Here is a 15,429-nt window from a genome sequence, read left to right as displayed (position 1 = left end):
TTTGTGGCCTATTTGTTGGGCAAATGTTGGTACAGATTATGAGTCATATTTTGAGGGGAAGCAGTTTTCATTTGTAAGGATATTATTTCAATCTGGGATTACTTTACTGCAAACAGAAGAGTTGGCCTAAAATTCATTAGTTTTTAAACCTGCAGTTGTTTTAGAAAGAGCTGCACGGTATGTTTAAGTGATGATGGTTTTTTTCGGCTCAGCTGGGCACCGTGTCTGTGATGCTGGCAGACAGACTTGTTAGTTTGAGACTGAGAAGGGGACTCAGGCTGTGAGAAGGCTGTCGTCTTTGCTAGCATGAATAATACATGTACCTACTGTCCTGACAGCAATAAGGGATCCGAGTAGTGTTCAGATGTCAAACTTTGGGTTTAAAAATGTCACTGCAGTTTCCTTCGTCTGTGCTCCAGCTGCTGACCCTAAAGATGAGGAGCTTTCTGCTTCAGTCGCTCTGAAGGATGCAAATTTACAGGTTTATTACCCACCACTGAAGGCTAAAGGCCCATAACCTTTTTGCCCGTGTGTGTACATATGTTTGTATGTTTATTTGTACAAAGCAGAAAATAAAAAAAACCCTCTTAAACCAATGTTAGATATACTATAGTTGTTTTGGACTGTTTATATTTTTATTATACACCATCAGTGAAGACAGTGTGTGTGTGTCACATGTTCATATTGCTGTAAAGTGTTTGCTTTAGTTATTAAACAAATTTAAAACATTTTTCACACCTTGGTCAGCAGCTTTATATGAATATCTGATGTGTAACAACATTTACAATTATTTGTTACGTGCTAAATTTTACAGAAGTTAATCCAGAAACTGTGAGCTTTAGGTTAGATTGTGCCTCGTTTTCTCTTCTCTACATCAGATGGTTTAAACGTGTTAGGCTTATTTAATGTACAACCACAGAGAAGTTGACCTCCTCACACTCAAGTATGGGATTTATTCCATCCTCTATTCAGAATGTCCTGTGCCTGTAATTTACCACGGTGGGAAATGATCCCGTTTGGCACAGATTTGGTTTGAAAACCTGACTGCCTGGCAGTATTTAGGCCGATGGGGTAATAAGTGGTGTCCACTCCGTCACGTTGTAAGCAGTAGGTGGAGAGAGCAGGGAGAGTGATGCTCATGCACAAATCATGGTTTAATCACACAACAAAAACTAGTTATCAACTTAACAAACACTCTAACCACTTACAGCTCATTTTACCTCAGTGTTTTATTTCACGCTATAAAACACTGCATTGTGATGAACTAAAGATTAATGAGAGCATCTGAAGATCTTGGCGTATTTAATCGGACAGAAGCTGCAGCTCAAACACAGAATCAGTTTCTCTGTTAACTCACTCTGAGGCCTACCATTATTTAAAGGACTACATATTGCCCGCCGCCTTTCGGCTTGAGCTTCACACCAAATTTAGCCAATTGTAGGCTATAAAAATCTGTTGAGCTTGTTTGCAGCTGGGAGTCAGGAGAGTATTTGTTTCCACGCAGCCATTGGCTCGTGGAGGCAGAGAGGAGCAGCTCGCTGCTGAATCTGATAGATAAGATGGATTCATACTCCCCGAGAAGTGAAGAAATCTGCTCTTGCTGACACAGTTTCATGATCAAAATTCTATCATTTTGTTCTCCTAAGAGCTCCGGGATTTCGTTTTGGGCTCAAGGTCCGGGCAGAACTTTATCTCGTAGGGGTATGCGTCAGCGAGTGTGTGATTGGTCAGAACTTTGTTGTGCGAAAAGCAGGTAAACTATTGGTGGGAAATGAGAAGTAGCTGGCCAAGGCTGTTACAAATACAGCCATCTTTACAACTGTTCCAGACAAACCTATAAAAATGTCATGGAAGAAGATCTCCCAGTTATTGTGCAGAGAGAAGACGGCATGGAGGGCGTAAGGACACCTTCCCTGTTTTCACTCTTTGTCGTACAGTCTGTTGGGCTCTTCATGACATGGGGTTTCTAATGTCTGTCTGTATAATTAAAGTGTCTGGGTGTGGTAAGGGAAGCAAACATCTGTACAGAAGAGTGGAAACCCCAAAAAGAGGGGCTCTCCAGGAGTTTAGCCTGCAGTTTCTTGTTGAGTATCAAATGTCCGTGCAGAAAAAACATCTCACTTCTCGCGGAGTATAAATCCTGCTTTATTAGTGCATACTCTGAGTTAACATAACATTTAAGTTCAGTTTATCCCAAGACATTTTTGTAGAACTGAGTGTTGTTGTTTTATGGCTAATCAATTTGGTGTGTAGCTAATTGAAATTGACAACCATTAGCCACAATTTTGTCATCTGGTTGCAAATATGTTTTAATTAAAAGGTTGCTGATTTACAGAAAGGCAGGGCTGCCCTGACTGTTGCACCTTGTTGCAGAATGTGGCTTGGGCAGTAACTAGACAACATTTAGCTGTGTTAAACATGACTTTGATTGATCTGTCCCTGCAGCATTGATACTCCACGTCCAGGCTCAGCTGCTATGTTGTAAAAATCAGATTGACTGATAAGAGACTGATGGACTCTCTGACATGTCTGAGATGTCCTCGTTAGCTGCTACAGAGGTGTCCTGTAAAGGTCAGATCTGTTGAAGTTATGAGCTAACTACTGATGAGCTTTGTTCAAATGAGCAGTCAGATCGATCTCAGGGGTTTATTTTTACACCACTGGTAAATGGGCACGACAAATGTTGGTGATTTATTTATTTTTTTGTATCATACGTTTGAGCCAGTAAACTCGTTTGATTATCAAGTTGCTGCCAGCTTTATTATTAGACGTGGAGGAACAGAAACCTGCCATGCTCCCCTCCTGAACATCAAACGATGATCCAGGAGCATTTTATTGGATAAATGGAGATGCTCCAAGTAGGAAGTACAGATTTTAGAATACCTTCAGATGTAAAAGCAGATAAACCTATTTTGAAATCGTAAAACATTTTCACGAGTAACCAATAAATATTTATCATTTAAAAATATGATTTAAGTCATAAAGTTGTATTTTTGCTTCAATAAAACTCCATCCAGTTACTTGCAGTTATAGTATGTTGTTTCTCCAAGTTTTGGAGGTAACCAGATAATGNGGGGGGGGGGGGGACAGGCGTTCTTTATGTCAGTTTCTGTGAGTTAACAAAAATAAAGAATATATTGGGTCTGTGACCAGCACCCAAATGAGCTGCTTTTAATTTGGTCTTTGCTGAGTCGGCTCTTTTTAGGAGCCTGCTTTCCAAGTCTTTCATGAGTCCTGTGTCAGTTATTTGAGCACTTTTTTTAGCCACGCTCTGCACAATATGTAGTCATGGTCAGCTGCAAGGCCTGATCAAAGAAAAACTCTGAAAGACCTTCAGAAAACTTAAAGGGTTTTTCTAAAAGTCTGGCTCAGTGGAAGCAAAAATGAAGAAATTAGTAGTCATTTAAATGATTTTAAAAAGTCACTACAGACTGGCCTAAAGCACTGTGGAAAGGTTTCAAGTTAAATAAACACAGAAAAAAGCCAATAAGCTTTTGAAACAAAGTAAAAACCTCTGGCTCCTTTAAGTCTTGGTTCCAAACCTTTTACACAGTTACAAAATTACAACCTGACATTTGATTAGCAGACTTAATTTGTTTAATTAGATTTCAAAAACACTCCTATAAACGTTAAATACCTAAACCCAAAGTGATATTAGACCATCAGAAACAGGTGCAAGGATCTTCTGAATGGTTATAAGAAACATTTAGGGGTGGGGGGTGCAAGCAAATATGCAATCCAATACTGATGAGTAAACTCTGCCAGGAGTGTCAGTAAAGGGGTATTACCAACATTTTGCTGAATAACAAGTATTCAGGTTGAACACAATTAGATATTTTACATTTGTGAATGAAGACATGCAAGGTTCTGTATATTCTGTACAATTCCCAGGAGACTCAAGTTCTGACCCAGAGTAGAGCTCCAGACTTGGACAGGTCTAAAGAATTTTTCATCTTGGCCATCTTGGTTGAGTCCAGCTTCCTTCTTATCAATGTGTCTCCAACACTGACGTTAGAACTCAGCACACACCACAGACTCTTTGTCTTTGTCCTGAGAAGCAGAGCTGTTGGCTTCATGAACCTTTATACCTCCTGCAATCAGCAGGTTTTTGTTGTGGAGGGAACATAAACATTCTTTCATGATGAAGCAGGTATACTGTCTGCGCTGGTCAGCATAATACTTTAAGCTTGATTCAGTTAAAAAAACAAACCAAGAGCTGGAGCTGAACCATTTTAATTGGATTAGTTGAAACTAATCTTCCTTGCTGAATGTTTCTTCTGTTTTTCTTCTAATGGAGATGATTAAATAATGAATGCAGTGAAACAAAATCTTGTTTCAAACATGAAAAAAAATCTGTTGCTATAATTTGTTAAAAACGTATCAAGAGTTTGTTAAAATGAGTCGACAGCAGTTGGACTTTATTCAGGCTGAGTCGACCTTTCTGTGGCACAAAGAGGAGATCAACCTCAACTTTGTGGCTTTTGTTTTTCATCCTAATTTAACACACTTGTTATACAAACATGATTTCACATCAATAACGTAACCATTTTAAACTCCGTTTTTATTTTTAAATTTCCATTTTAAGAAGTCAAACATGTTTCTTTTTATTTTGAGTGTAGGACTGCAGACATGTATATCCTAACACGACCTGCTGGAACTCCCCACCAGAAGGCCGAAGCTGGTTTATTTAGTAAATTCTCACCTGTTTATCTGCTGTAACTTGTGCCTCGTTTTCCTCTGATTGGTTGTTGTTGTTCACATCAGGTTGAGTCTTATCAGAACCTGTCATGCTGCTGGCCTTGATTCTTCTTGTGGAGGTCTGTAAAGCCAATCAGAACCAGAAGGAACTGAACTTGTCTCGCCTGTATGAAGATGAATAGCCTGTGTCATTTAGGAGCGGAGATTAAAGCGTGTAAAGTAATAGTTTGTGGTTGGTCAGTGAGGTCATGTGACTGTGTGTGAATGAGCTTATATACCAATTAACAACTGGCTTTATTATTGCTTCTGGATTACTCCTTGCTATTGTGAGCACAGTGGCCTGAGAGGTGAGGCTTGTGCTGATGGCAGGGGAACAAAACGACCAAACACCATCTGTTAGAGCTGCACCAGGCTGTAAGTTTAGCTCCTCGTACCTCTGTGGCTCCTTTGCCTTTCTTAAACTAACCCAATTTCTGTCTCGTTCTTTATGTGAGTTTCTAGCAGTGTTATCAGAGATTTATCCGATCTGGTAGTGATTTTAATGGTCTTATTTCAGAACAGAACAGGAGGTTTTGTGTTTAGTCTGTGGATTGAATGTTCATGCAAGCATTAGGATATTTATTCTGTCAGAAACGGTTTTTTTTGCATCCCTGTTTGCATAGTGTTGCTAACTTTTCTTTAATGCTTCCTGTTTGGTGTGGAGCTCGACGACGATCAGGGGAGCTTCAATTTAACACACAAGGCCTTTTTTGTCTTTAAAGCTGTTTATATTTGGCTAAAAATCTCATTCAGAACATCTTCTCTCTTCTTTTTCTTCCCTTTGTCTAGTCGATGCTGATGAGATTAAGAGGCTAGGGAAGAGGTTTAAGAAACTCGACCTAGATAACTCGGGCTCTCTCAGCGTGGAGGAGTTCATGTCTCTGCCCGAGCTGCAGCAGAACCCGTTGGTGCAGAGGGTTATCGACATATTTGACACGGATGGGAATGGAGAGGTGGACTTCAAAGGTAGGAAATCATCTGTCCACTGCTTTAATCTGTTGTGTAAACAGATTATTACCAGCTTTCATTTTCCATATATGTGACACTTAACAGTAGAGGTGTTGGGATATTGAAACGTCACAGGTTTTATAGTTATGGCCTCGTTGAAAACTGTTATGAAGCCAAATCAAGTGTCAGTCAGCATGACTGCTGAAGATGTCCCCACCACTTTGAAGTGTTTCTGTGGCAGCAGTTCAGATATAATGTCCGGCACTAGGACCCCACGGTCACACCACTGCCCCGCCTCCTGCAGTCAAACAGGTGTGAGGGCGTCTCTGTCCTGGCCCATTTAGAAACAGAATAGACTCGGTGCCAAGTTTGAAGCTGAACCCTGAGAGAAGAAGAAGCAGCCTTCTTTCCAAACCAGTGGTTTCATTACCTCTGAAATGAAAAGAACTCTAGTGTCCACAACTCAGACCCAACACTCTGTTCTGTCTTGAGCGATCCGATTGGATCAGGAGAGAAATCCAGATCACAATAAACCTCTTCAGAGAAGGTCCACGTGGGTTTGGTAGTCTGAACACAGCCCAAGTGGTGAATTCTGATTGGTCACTCAGAACAGTAGGCCTCATATTCTCCTAAATAAAAATCAGTATTCGGTCAAACTCAACCAAAAGCCAAGTAAGAAAATGATGCTCCAACCAGCTCACTGTTTCCACAATTTCATTAGTTTGAATGAGAATGGTCTTCTATATGCTACTTTTACGTTCTTTTAAGGATTGTTGAAGATACTTTTAACTTAACAAAAAATACATTTTGTCCAAAACTCAAAACGAGCTGTATGTTGGCCATCAGCTGCAGGAAAAAGTCAAAGCAGTGGACTTGTTGTTTCATTCAGAGGGACCTGTACAGGTTCAAATCTCCTCTCAGAAGGATATATATGTACCAGTATCTCTGCTGTTTTTAATCCAATTATGTTCTCTTCTTTCAGAGTTTATCGAAGGAGTCTCACAGTTTAGTGTCAAAGGGGACAAAGAACAGAAGCTGCGATGTAAGTACAGCTGATTCTTCATCATATTTGGCTTTTAGAAGACCTCCTGGACCGGCAGGAGAAGAGCAACCTTTGTTCCCAACACACTCACTCAGTTAGGAATGAATGAAAGATTTATAAAAACACAAACATTACAGATATGCACAAACTCAGCTCAGAATGATCTGACAGAAAGAGACTCAGGTTATGTCAAAGGATCCAGTCCTGATTTAATTTTTCCACTGTAAGACAATGAAGGAGCTCTCTAATCCAGCCTGTATCTGTAGGTGGAGCTGCAGATTTCCAGTTGAACAGCATTAGCCTCCTGGTCAGCAGAGAGCAGGAGAGGGATCAGATGAAGTAGATCATACTCTGAACTATATCCTCTCCAGTTACATCAGGTAACGTGAGGAAAACTTTAAGGAGAGAGAATTTATTGCCAGAAAGGTAGAATTGAAATACAAATCTTTTCAGGTTTTTATACCTAACCTAGCCCATATAGGGAACGTGTTCTCCAGTAAAGATGGAGGGAAAATAGGATGTCCTGCTGCAGGTGGTCAGGTTAGTAATAATAAGGCTTTCAGTGCTCCCAGATGAGCAGAGTTTGCTTCTATACCCACCCATGATGGAGGAACGTCCTCCTCCTAACTCGGGTTTAGGTTGGGTTGTGTTATTCCTCTGGAGGACCTGATGGAGCAGCCTGGGTGCTTTCAGAATCCGACTTTTTAAATGTTTCCTCTCTTTGTGTTTGTCCTCATGCCCCACGCTGCCCCACAGTCGCTTTCAGGATCTATGACATGGACAAGGACGGCTACATCTCCAACGGCGAGCTCTTCCAGGTACTGAAGATGATGGTAGGCAACAATTTGAAGGACACGCAGCTCCAGCAGATCGTGGACAAGACCATTATAAATGCAGACAAGGATGGCGATGGCAGGATATCCTTTGAAGAGTTCTGTGCAGTAAGTCAAAGCTGATGCAGCCTTTGGTAGAAGAAAAGTTTGGAAACAGAAGCTGCTTTTTGCTCTGAGTTCCAGAAAGCAACTTCTCCAGTCTATAAATAATGTGATTTATAATCTGGCCTTGAAATGGAGATAAATAAAATTCATTATCTAATTTAAGAAGAAAGTTGCTTCATCACAGTGGGTGCTGTTGTTCTGTGAAGTGTCTCTGAGAGGCTCCATTACTGCCTCTGACAGACAGAAGGCCCACATGTAACAGCTCCATCTCCTGAGCCTGGACCCAAAATGTCTCTCCATCTTTGTGAGAGCACATTTTCAGGATGGTGAAATACTTCTAACTTTAGAAAAATCTGAGCAGTTCTGTCAAAAACGTAAAAGATGCTGATTTTAAAAATGGATTGTTTGACATACTTTTTTTTAATAGTAAATGGCCTGCACTTATATAGTGCTTTATGTAGCCCAAAGAGCTTCACACTACAACCATTCACACATTCTCACATTCACACACTGATGGTGGTCAGCTACACTGTAGCCACAGCTGCCCTGGGGCAGGCTGACAGAAGTGAGGCTGCCATCACACCCTCTGACCACCACCAGTAGGTGAGGCAGGTGAAGTGTCTTGGACAAGACACGGAGCGGGGCTCGAACCAGCAACCCTCGGGTTGCAGAAGGAGCCACTGCTGCCCAGATGAAGACTGCAGGACTTCATAGCCCTGCTGGAGGAGCTGCTGCTTCACTGTTGATGCTAACCTGATGGACAGACATCAGTCGTGTCGTCACAGGTCAGCGTGACGAGTCGGCATGTTGTGGTCCAATGATCCATTGACTTCCACAAAATAGTCCCAGTTTGCAGAAATTCAATACAGATCAGAAGGGCAAACTTTCTGCTTTTCTTTTTGAAGTATTTGGCCTGAAAAGGTTACAGATGTATTAATGAGGGCAGATAATCAACATGAACACATGCAGTCCTTGACTTTTAGAGAGGACATTTATGATCACCGTCCATCTAATTCCCCTTTATTTTGTTTCCTGTAAATCTAAAAACTGGTGCTGGTTGAGCCTGTGTCACAGCTGGAGTCGCCTCCTTTTAACCTGCTGAACACTGACAAATGACCGTATACAACTTTTTCATGTGAATTCAATGCTTTGGAAAGAGGTTTTACTAAATGAAGAGATGTATTTCCCTCACTCCATGTCAGATCACCTGAGAATGAGAAGTTCTGCAGCTGTTTTAGTTGAACAGCGGTGGGCCGTTTGTGTTTCACGTTGGACTGACAAACATGGCGTCTGTGTCGAAGCCTCTCTAACCCTCCTTGTTGTGAGAAGTCGTGGACTGATGTCCCCTGCCTCTCTTCCTGTCTCTTCCAGGTGGTCGGCGGTCTCGATATACACAAAAAGATGGTGGTGGACGTGTGAGCGCACCCCCTCGCTGACTCCCCCTCCTTGCCCTTGACACTCGCTTTCTCCACAATCTCTGAAGTTCTGCTAAAGACATCAGGCGAAACGCTGTGTGTGTAACTCGATGGAAGTATTCTCTCTGTCTGTTTCTGTCTTTCAACCCCACGGGCCTCGTGAAGCCAACTTTGAAGTGTTATTGAACTGTAACTCCTCAGTAACCTGCTCGTAGCACGTCAACAGACTGAAGGGCGGCCATTATTCATTTAGGTGGGGGGGCTGGTTGGCTTGTTCATATTTCATCCCCTCTTTTTTCTTAAGTGTTTATTTTTCATATTTATTTGATTTTTTTTTTTTTGTTCTGGTCTTTTATAAAGAATAAAAAGGAAAACAAGTCCAGGTATATCTGTGGTTGTTTGTGTGTAGGGTAGGGTGTGACGTGCCAACCAGAACATATCCAGACACCAGTTGAGCTCGCAGGTGTGGAGAAGCTGCCAGGCACATTAGATACAGTCCGTTTCCCCTCACACCACTCCTCCTCTTGGTTTTCTAATAGAACTGCTAGTTTTAGGCACACGTAAGAATGTTTGTTGTTGTTTCCTGTCGTCACATTCTAGGTAGATAAATTGATGCCAAGAAAATGTCTTTCCAAATCCAGAAAAATGACAAAAAGCCAACTTGTGGCTGTAAACTGGGACATGGTTTCCTCTGGAAGCAGAGGCTTTTATTGTTAGGGTGAAAGAATCCAGTAATTGTGAAATTAGTGCAAAGATAAAGCAGTTTGTGTATATTAGGTCATCTTCTCCATCGGATCCAGGGGGGGGGACGTCTGATCAGTGTGCAGTTGGGTAGTTTTAGGGCTTTTATTTGGAGCGTGTACATTTCAAAAGTTGGCTTCCACTCCCCCCTAAATTCAACCAGTTCTCCTTTTTTTGTTTGGTTTCAAGGGAAAATGCTTCCTACTCTAAACGGCTTTGGGACAGATGTTGGGTTTTGCTTTGGAGGCCTACTGCTGGTTTAAACAGGACTTTTCAGTCAGATCTGGAGGGCTCTATTACCCCCCCGCCCTGCCCTGCCCCCCTCCCACCCCAAAGCTCTGCACGGCTTGGGCCTCCCTGTGCTTGCATGACATGGAAGTATATTATTTTTGTTGTGCATGTAGATCAATTTTTTGAAATAAAACTCTTGTTTACACATGAATGGTGATGTTAATATATTTAAGAACTTAACGGTATAAAATATGGATGTTGCCAAACTTTGGTAAATGTACACATATTCTGAGCGGTAATCCAAATGAACTGAACTACATGTAAGTTTTTGTATTTTACCCGGGTCAGCGAGATGCTTCGATTCCAGTCAAAGTTGCATATCTGATCCTGTCTCAAACTGCCACACACTGTACTCAGCTTAAAGGGGAAATTTGATGTTTTTGTTTGTTTTTTCTTTTTGTATATAAGTATTTGTTAAATGCAGTTCTGGCTCTCTGTTCTCTGTATAGTTCAGACCGCGCTTTAGTTTGTAAGTGCTACTTTTCTCTCAGAGGGACTTGAGCGGACTTGGCTTCTTTTAAGTTTGTGTGGGAATATCTGAAAAGATTTAAGTTTGAGAAACCTTTTATTTTGTTCTCCTTTTTCTGCATGCTGCATATTATGCTGTGGGACTGTTGGAAACTTGATACTGTATGAAAATGAAATAAAATTTAAGTAAACTTTGAAATGTTGAACGTAACCAGGCTTTTTCTTTTTCAACCCTACACCTGAAGACGTTCTGATGTCATTTTCTTTGTTTTTCATTTTAGGATAATCTGCCACTGATGGAGCAGTCTGTCAGGCGTTAGCAGCTAGTTGTAGCAAATGAAACATGGAGTGAGATGGAAATCTTTTACCAGAGCCAGGTGGATGAAGTTCATCTGTCTGTGACGGCACGCCATCCAGTTAGGATCCAAAGAGTCAAATATAACCGAAAATACAGAACAAACACCTGCAATGATGTAATAAATTTAAATTGAACTGGTTTATTGTACTGCCCTGCAAAAATATTCATCAGGTTTTTGTTCCTTCATCTATTTTGTCTGAATTAAATTTTTAATTTGATTCAAAGAAATTCTGCAACAATACTTAAGATGAATGACTTTAAATAATTCTAAAATCTATAAAACTTAAAAAATGGTGTTTGTTTGTGTTCAGTACTTGTCTCCACCTTGTGCAGCAGGTGTCTTCAGGTCCGTCTCTGTGGTCTTTGTCCTTCTAACCTGGACCTTCAGGACCAAACTGCTGCAGCTCCTTCATGGATGGTGTCTGCATGTGTCCATCAGTATTTAAATCAGTTGAACTGAGGTCTGGGCTTTGATTGGACCAGTCCAGAACCTTTTAACTGGTACCAGTGGAGTGTTTAGTCTCATTGTCCTGCTGGAGGGTGGTCCTCTGTCCCAGTCTCAGTTCATCTCAGTATTCTTTCCTTTAACTTTGATCAGTTTCCCTGTCTTTTCTGATGAAAAACATGCCCACAGTGTGATGCTGCCACCACCATGCTTCACTGTAGGGATGGTGTTCTCATCATTTCCGTCAGACGTGGTGTCCTTGATGTCTGGTCTCATCTGACCACAGCACCTTCTTCCACACAGTCCAAACGTTCCGTCCCGTTTCCTGCCGCTCAGCTCTGTGCAGCTGCTAGTGGTCTTATGGACGTTTGATCAAATTAAAATTCCAGGTTGTAAATACTTAACAACTGTACAACGTGTGTGCTCTCAATCCTCCTGAGGAGAGGCAGAGGAGCTCCAACTTCAGGTCAGTTTGACTCTCTTAAATTAGAGGGCTAATAAAACCATCTCCAAGTATTTTTATTTAGGTTCTCAGTCACCCAGGACTTGGCAAATCCAAAAAGAAAGAACTAAAGTTTCATTTCTCTTCCCCTCCAGGTATTTGAGCTGCAGGACTTCCAGAGGAAATGTTTTTTAGTTTGTTTCCCCACAGTAAACATTTTTGACTGCAGGCCATTTAAAAGCTATTTTACATTTGATGGAGACAAAAATCAGAGGTTTGAATAGTGTACATATTACATGCCAGCTTGGCCACTGACCAAATCCTTAAGGAATAAAAACTTGCTGAGTCATTATTTACCAAATATCAGACAATTTAAACTTCTTTCATCACTTTCGTATTTATTTACAGAAGTCACTTTTAAATGCCCAGTTTATTTTTCATATCTGATCAGAAAAGCCCCGTCCTCTTAAAAAACAAGGCCGATGCAGAAGAAGTGTCTGTCAGACTGAATCAACCAATCAGAGCTCAGAAGCTCTCTGCAGTCCTGCTGGCCACCACTCTGATGTTCCCGTAAACCTTTGAAGGTGGACTTCCTGTTGGGCCAAACGGGAGATAAAGGTTATTTCTCAGCACGGATGAGTAAAAACAGATCTGAGGCAGAAAGAAAAACACCTTACCTAAAATTAAGTTGCATATTGCTGTCCGCGCCATCTTGATATTCTGGAAAGAACCTAAAATGTGAACTTTCCTGAACAGAGACACAACAGAATGTCAAGTTTAGTCTAGATGTCAAACTTGTATTGCTTTTACATTTAAGAATTAAGAGGCAGTGCAATCCTTAGTGTTGTTTTATATAAATGAGACCCGAGTCCAGATGGTTTACTCAGTTTGGTTTTATTCAGCATTAAAATAAGTATAAGTAACGTTCCATGAAGAGTTTCCCTTTGGGATGTAACGTGAAGCAAAACCAGAAAACTTTACGTTTCTGGTACTGCACTATAGAACACTGGATTATAAGACTCGCTGTCAATGAATGGTCCCAACTTCTGTCATATATAAGGCGCATTAAGGGAAACAAAACAGCCCCGTCTTTTCGGAGAATACTGCACTGACGTAAGGCCCCCACATACTCGGGTGTACATCACTCTGCGGAGGTCCATGCGGACTCGAGGTGGACTCGAAGCGGACGTCTGAGAGGCAAGCGACCTCTTCCTCCTCATCCGGTGGCGCCATCACTGAAATGTGTCATTGGAGAATTTTAGGCAATCTGTACGCTCGAGTATGAAGTCTCAACCGTCCTCAGACAGTCCGCCTGGAGTCCACACAGTACCCCTGAGTATGTGGGGGCCTAATGCTGCAAGCGGTGCAGCCTTGTAGTTTACCAAAGTCAAACTAAAACATTAAACGTTCTTACAAATATAAGGCACACTGTTGTTTTTTGAGAAAACTGAAGGCTTTTCAGTGAGTCTTACAGACCAGAAAATACGGTAGTTTGAAAAGTCCAGGAACCAACGGATAAACTGGGTTCAGCGTTAGTGGAGCACTTACGTGTCTGCGAGCACGATGCGAGTCTTCGTCACGTTTTCTATGGTGAACTTCGTCTTCCCTCCCTTCCCTGCTATTCTTCCGATGGCCCTGGACAGGTGGTCCCCCTTCAGAGGTTTCACTGCACAAACATGAGAGGTTTCACCCTGAAGTTCATCTGGGTAAACGAAGACATGCAGAAGTGCTGTGGTGTTGAAGTCCTACCGTCTGTGACGTCAAAAGATTCAAGGAAAAGCTCGTCTAATCTGATGAGCGCCATCGCATCCTGGGAAGAGGAAGCTGAATTACAACAGCATCAACAAACACATCTCTTGCTTTTAGGATATTTTAATAAAAGAGTGAGAACGATCTTTGTTTTAATGAGTTAATCCAAAACACCGTCCTCTGACTCCAAAGACAGACAGACCCAATTATCAGCCGACCCATTTCAATTGGCTGATATTGGCCACTTTTAATTTTTTATTTCTGCACTCGGTCATGTCTGTCCAGATTTAACAGATTACCAAGAAAGAAATGAAGATGCAGCAGCAGCTGCTACAGCCCACAGATTAGTTGTTTTTAAGTGAGAAAGTTCTTCTAAGGGTTGTTAAATATACATGTATTTAAGTTAAAATATTTAAAAACCTGTATGTATATCAGCCACCAGCCAAAATAAAACTCATGTCAAATTCCAATAAAACCATCAGATTTTACTGCGTTCTGCTCAGTAAAACAACCTGCAGCTTCACAGAAACTCACCTCGACCTGAAATCCAAGAACAAACGCTTTAACAAAATCTGCTGCCTTTGTGAGCGCGCTGATGTCCTGCGTTTCTTTGCACGTCTGAAAGAGAGACGGTAAAATGATGCACCAGAGAGACAGCCGCAGCCCAGCTTCACCGAGTCAAATACGCCCAGAAACTTACTTTGACTTCAACATTCCTGGTTTTAAGGTTGAATCTGACTTGAAGCTGTAAGTTCTCCACAATTGGGGTGAAAATCTTTAGCCAGTTTTCTTTGAGTGGGGTGTATCTGTGAGATGGAACGGGGATTTTACGCATCTCGTCTGGCCCCTGAAACACGCACAAAACAGGTAACATTAGAGGGAAAGCCTAAAAATAACTCTAAAAAACTCAAAAGTTTAGTTATTTTACACCCCTAAATACAGCTCCTGGCTGAGAAAAGAACAAAGATGAAATTATTTATATACACGCAGTAATTTTTAATAGTAAAATTAGAGAGATTTACAAGATATATTTATAGTAATTAGTTTGTGCTCATACAAAGACTGCAATTAATCTTACTATTTATAATTGTTATTACACTGTCTCCCTTAAACAAAGGCAGAAAGATAAATATTAGCACCTGTACCCAGTATTTCACAATCAGTGCATCCATATTTAAACGTTTTTACTGTTTGTTTAAAAATGGGTAATTTCAGGTTTTACACGTGAACTCGTCAGAAGGGTCATTTTAACATTTACCTGCTGATGTTCATTTTCTTTCATTTGTAGTATCATTAGTGTCAGATCACATAAAACCCTTGAACATGGCTCAGAGGCGGCAGCTGTCAGAGGGTTAGTTTAGGACTGCACTGCGCATGCGCAATGATTACCCAGTTAAAGAGACAGAGGAATCAGCAGCTAGATAAAATCTTATTACAGTAAAATAAATACACCAATACATTATAACACTTCCAAAATACTTAAAGAATAGGCACACAAAGTGTTTTACCCGTAATTTGTCTCCTGAAATCGGGGGAAACTGCGGCCGTTTGTTGGCCACGCTCTCCTCCTCCGTGTCCATCATGTCCGCTCCCTGGTCGCGTTTTCGTTTCTGACTCTTTGCGGGCTTCCCCACCTTCCTGAACGGCTCCGTGTCATCGTTACTCCCCGCGGCCGCCTCAGCACCCGGACTTGGCTTTTTGTCGGCGTCCATCTCGAAGACGGCTCAAAAAATTAGATTCTAAAGTAAAAACTGAACTGACTGTAGCCACAGAGGCATCGGGGTGTCCTCGTGCGATGCAAAGGGACCCAAATAGTTACATCATCATCGCCTAAACATAAAACTACTAAATATAT

The 15,429-nt window shown here is 41.4% G+C and overlaps 2 protein-coding genes across 2 annotated transcripts in view; one reads left to right on the top strand and one right to left on the bottom strand.

Moving 5' to 3' along the window:
- Positions 1-10,791, top strand: part of ppp3r1a (protein phosphatase 3, regulatory subunit B, alpha a) — a 32,895-nt gene extending 22,104 nt beyond the window's left edge. Inside the window, exons 3-6 of the mRNA XM_017435244.3 lie at positions 5,527-5,703; positions 6,668-6,727; positions 7,484-7,668; positions 9,037-10,791. Of these exons, the coding sequence (XP_017290733.1) occupies positions 5,527-5,703; positions 6,668-6,727; positions 7,484-7,668; positions 9,037-9,084 (470 nt within the window). The 3' untranslated portion in view covers positions 9,085-10,791. The remainder of the gene's footprint in view (positions 1-5,526; positions 5,704-6,667; positions 6,728-7,483; positions 7,669-9,036) is intronic.
- A 1,412-nt stretch (positions 10,792-12,203) lies between these two features.
- Positions 12,204-15,395, bottom strand: pno1 (partner of NOB1 homolog). The gene is made up of 7 exons (XM_017435229.3): positions 15,083-15,395; positions 14,275-14,421; positions 14,109-14,192; positions 13,575-13,635; positions 13,374-13,491; positions 12,503-12,573; positions 12,204-12,418 (listed from the first exon to the last, which is right to left on the bottom strand). The coding sequence occupies exons 1-7, from the start codon at positions 15,284-15,286 to the stop codon at positions 12,351-12,353; spliced, it is 753 nt and encodes a 250-aa protein (XP_017290718.1). The 5' UTR covers positions 15,287-15,395; the 3' UTR covers positions 12,204-12,350.
- Between the last annotated feature and the right edge of the window lie 34 nt (positions 15,396-15,429).

The sequence above is a fragment of the Kryptolebias marmoratus genome, linkage group LG22 (genome assembly GCF_001649575.2).
Source record: "Kryptolebias marmoratus isolate JLee-2015 linkage group LG22, ASM164957v2, whole genome shotgun sequence".
NCBI lineage: Eukaryota > Metazoa > Chordata > Actinopteri > Cyprinodontiformes > Rivulidae > Kryptolebias > Kryptolebias marmoratus.
Note: the sequence above shows the minus strand (reverse complement) of the source record. Positions and strands in the feature narration are given on the sequence as shown.

What these genes read in the sequence shown, in the direction of transcription:
- pno1 (XM_017435229.3), bottom strand. Translation starts at nt 15,286, where the DNA reads ATGGACGCCGACAAAAAGCCAAGTCCGGGTGCTGAGGCGGCCGCGGGG. An exon ending in TTCTTGGATTTCAGGTCGAG is followed by an intron (nt 13,636 to 14,108) that starts GTGAGTTTCTGT and finishes TCCTCTTCCCAG; the next exon opens with GATGCGATGGCGCTCATCAG. An exon ending in CGCATCGTGCTCGCAGACAC is followed by an intron (nt 12,574 to 13,373) that starts GTAAGTGCTCCA and finishes GTCTCTGTTCAG; the next exon opens with GAAAGTTCACATTTTAGGTT.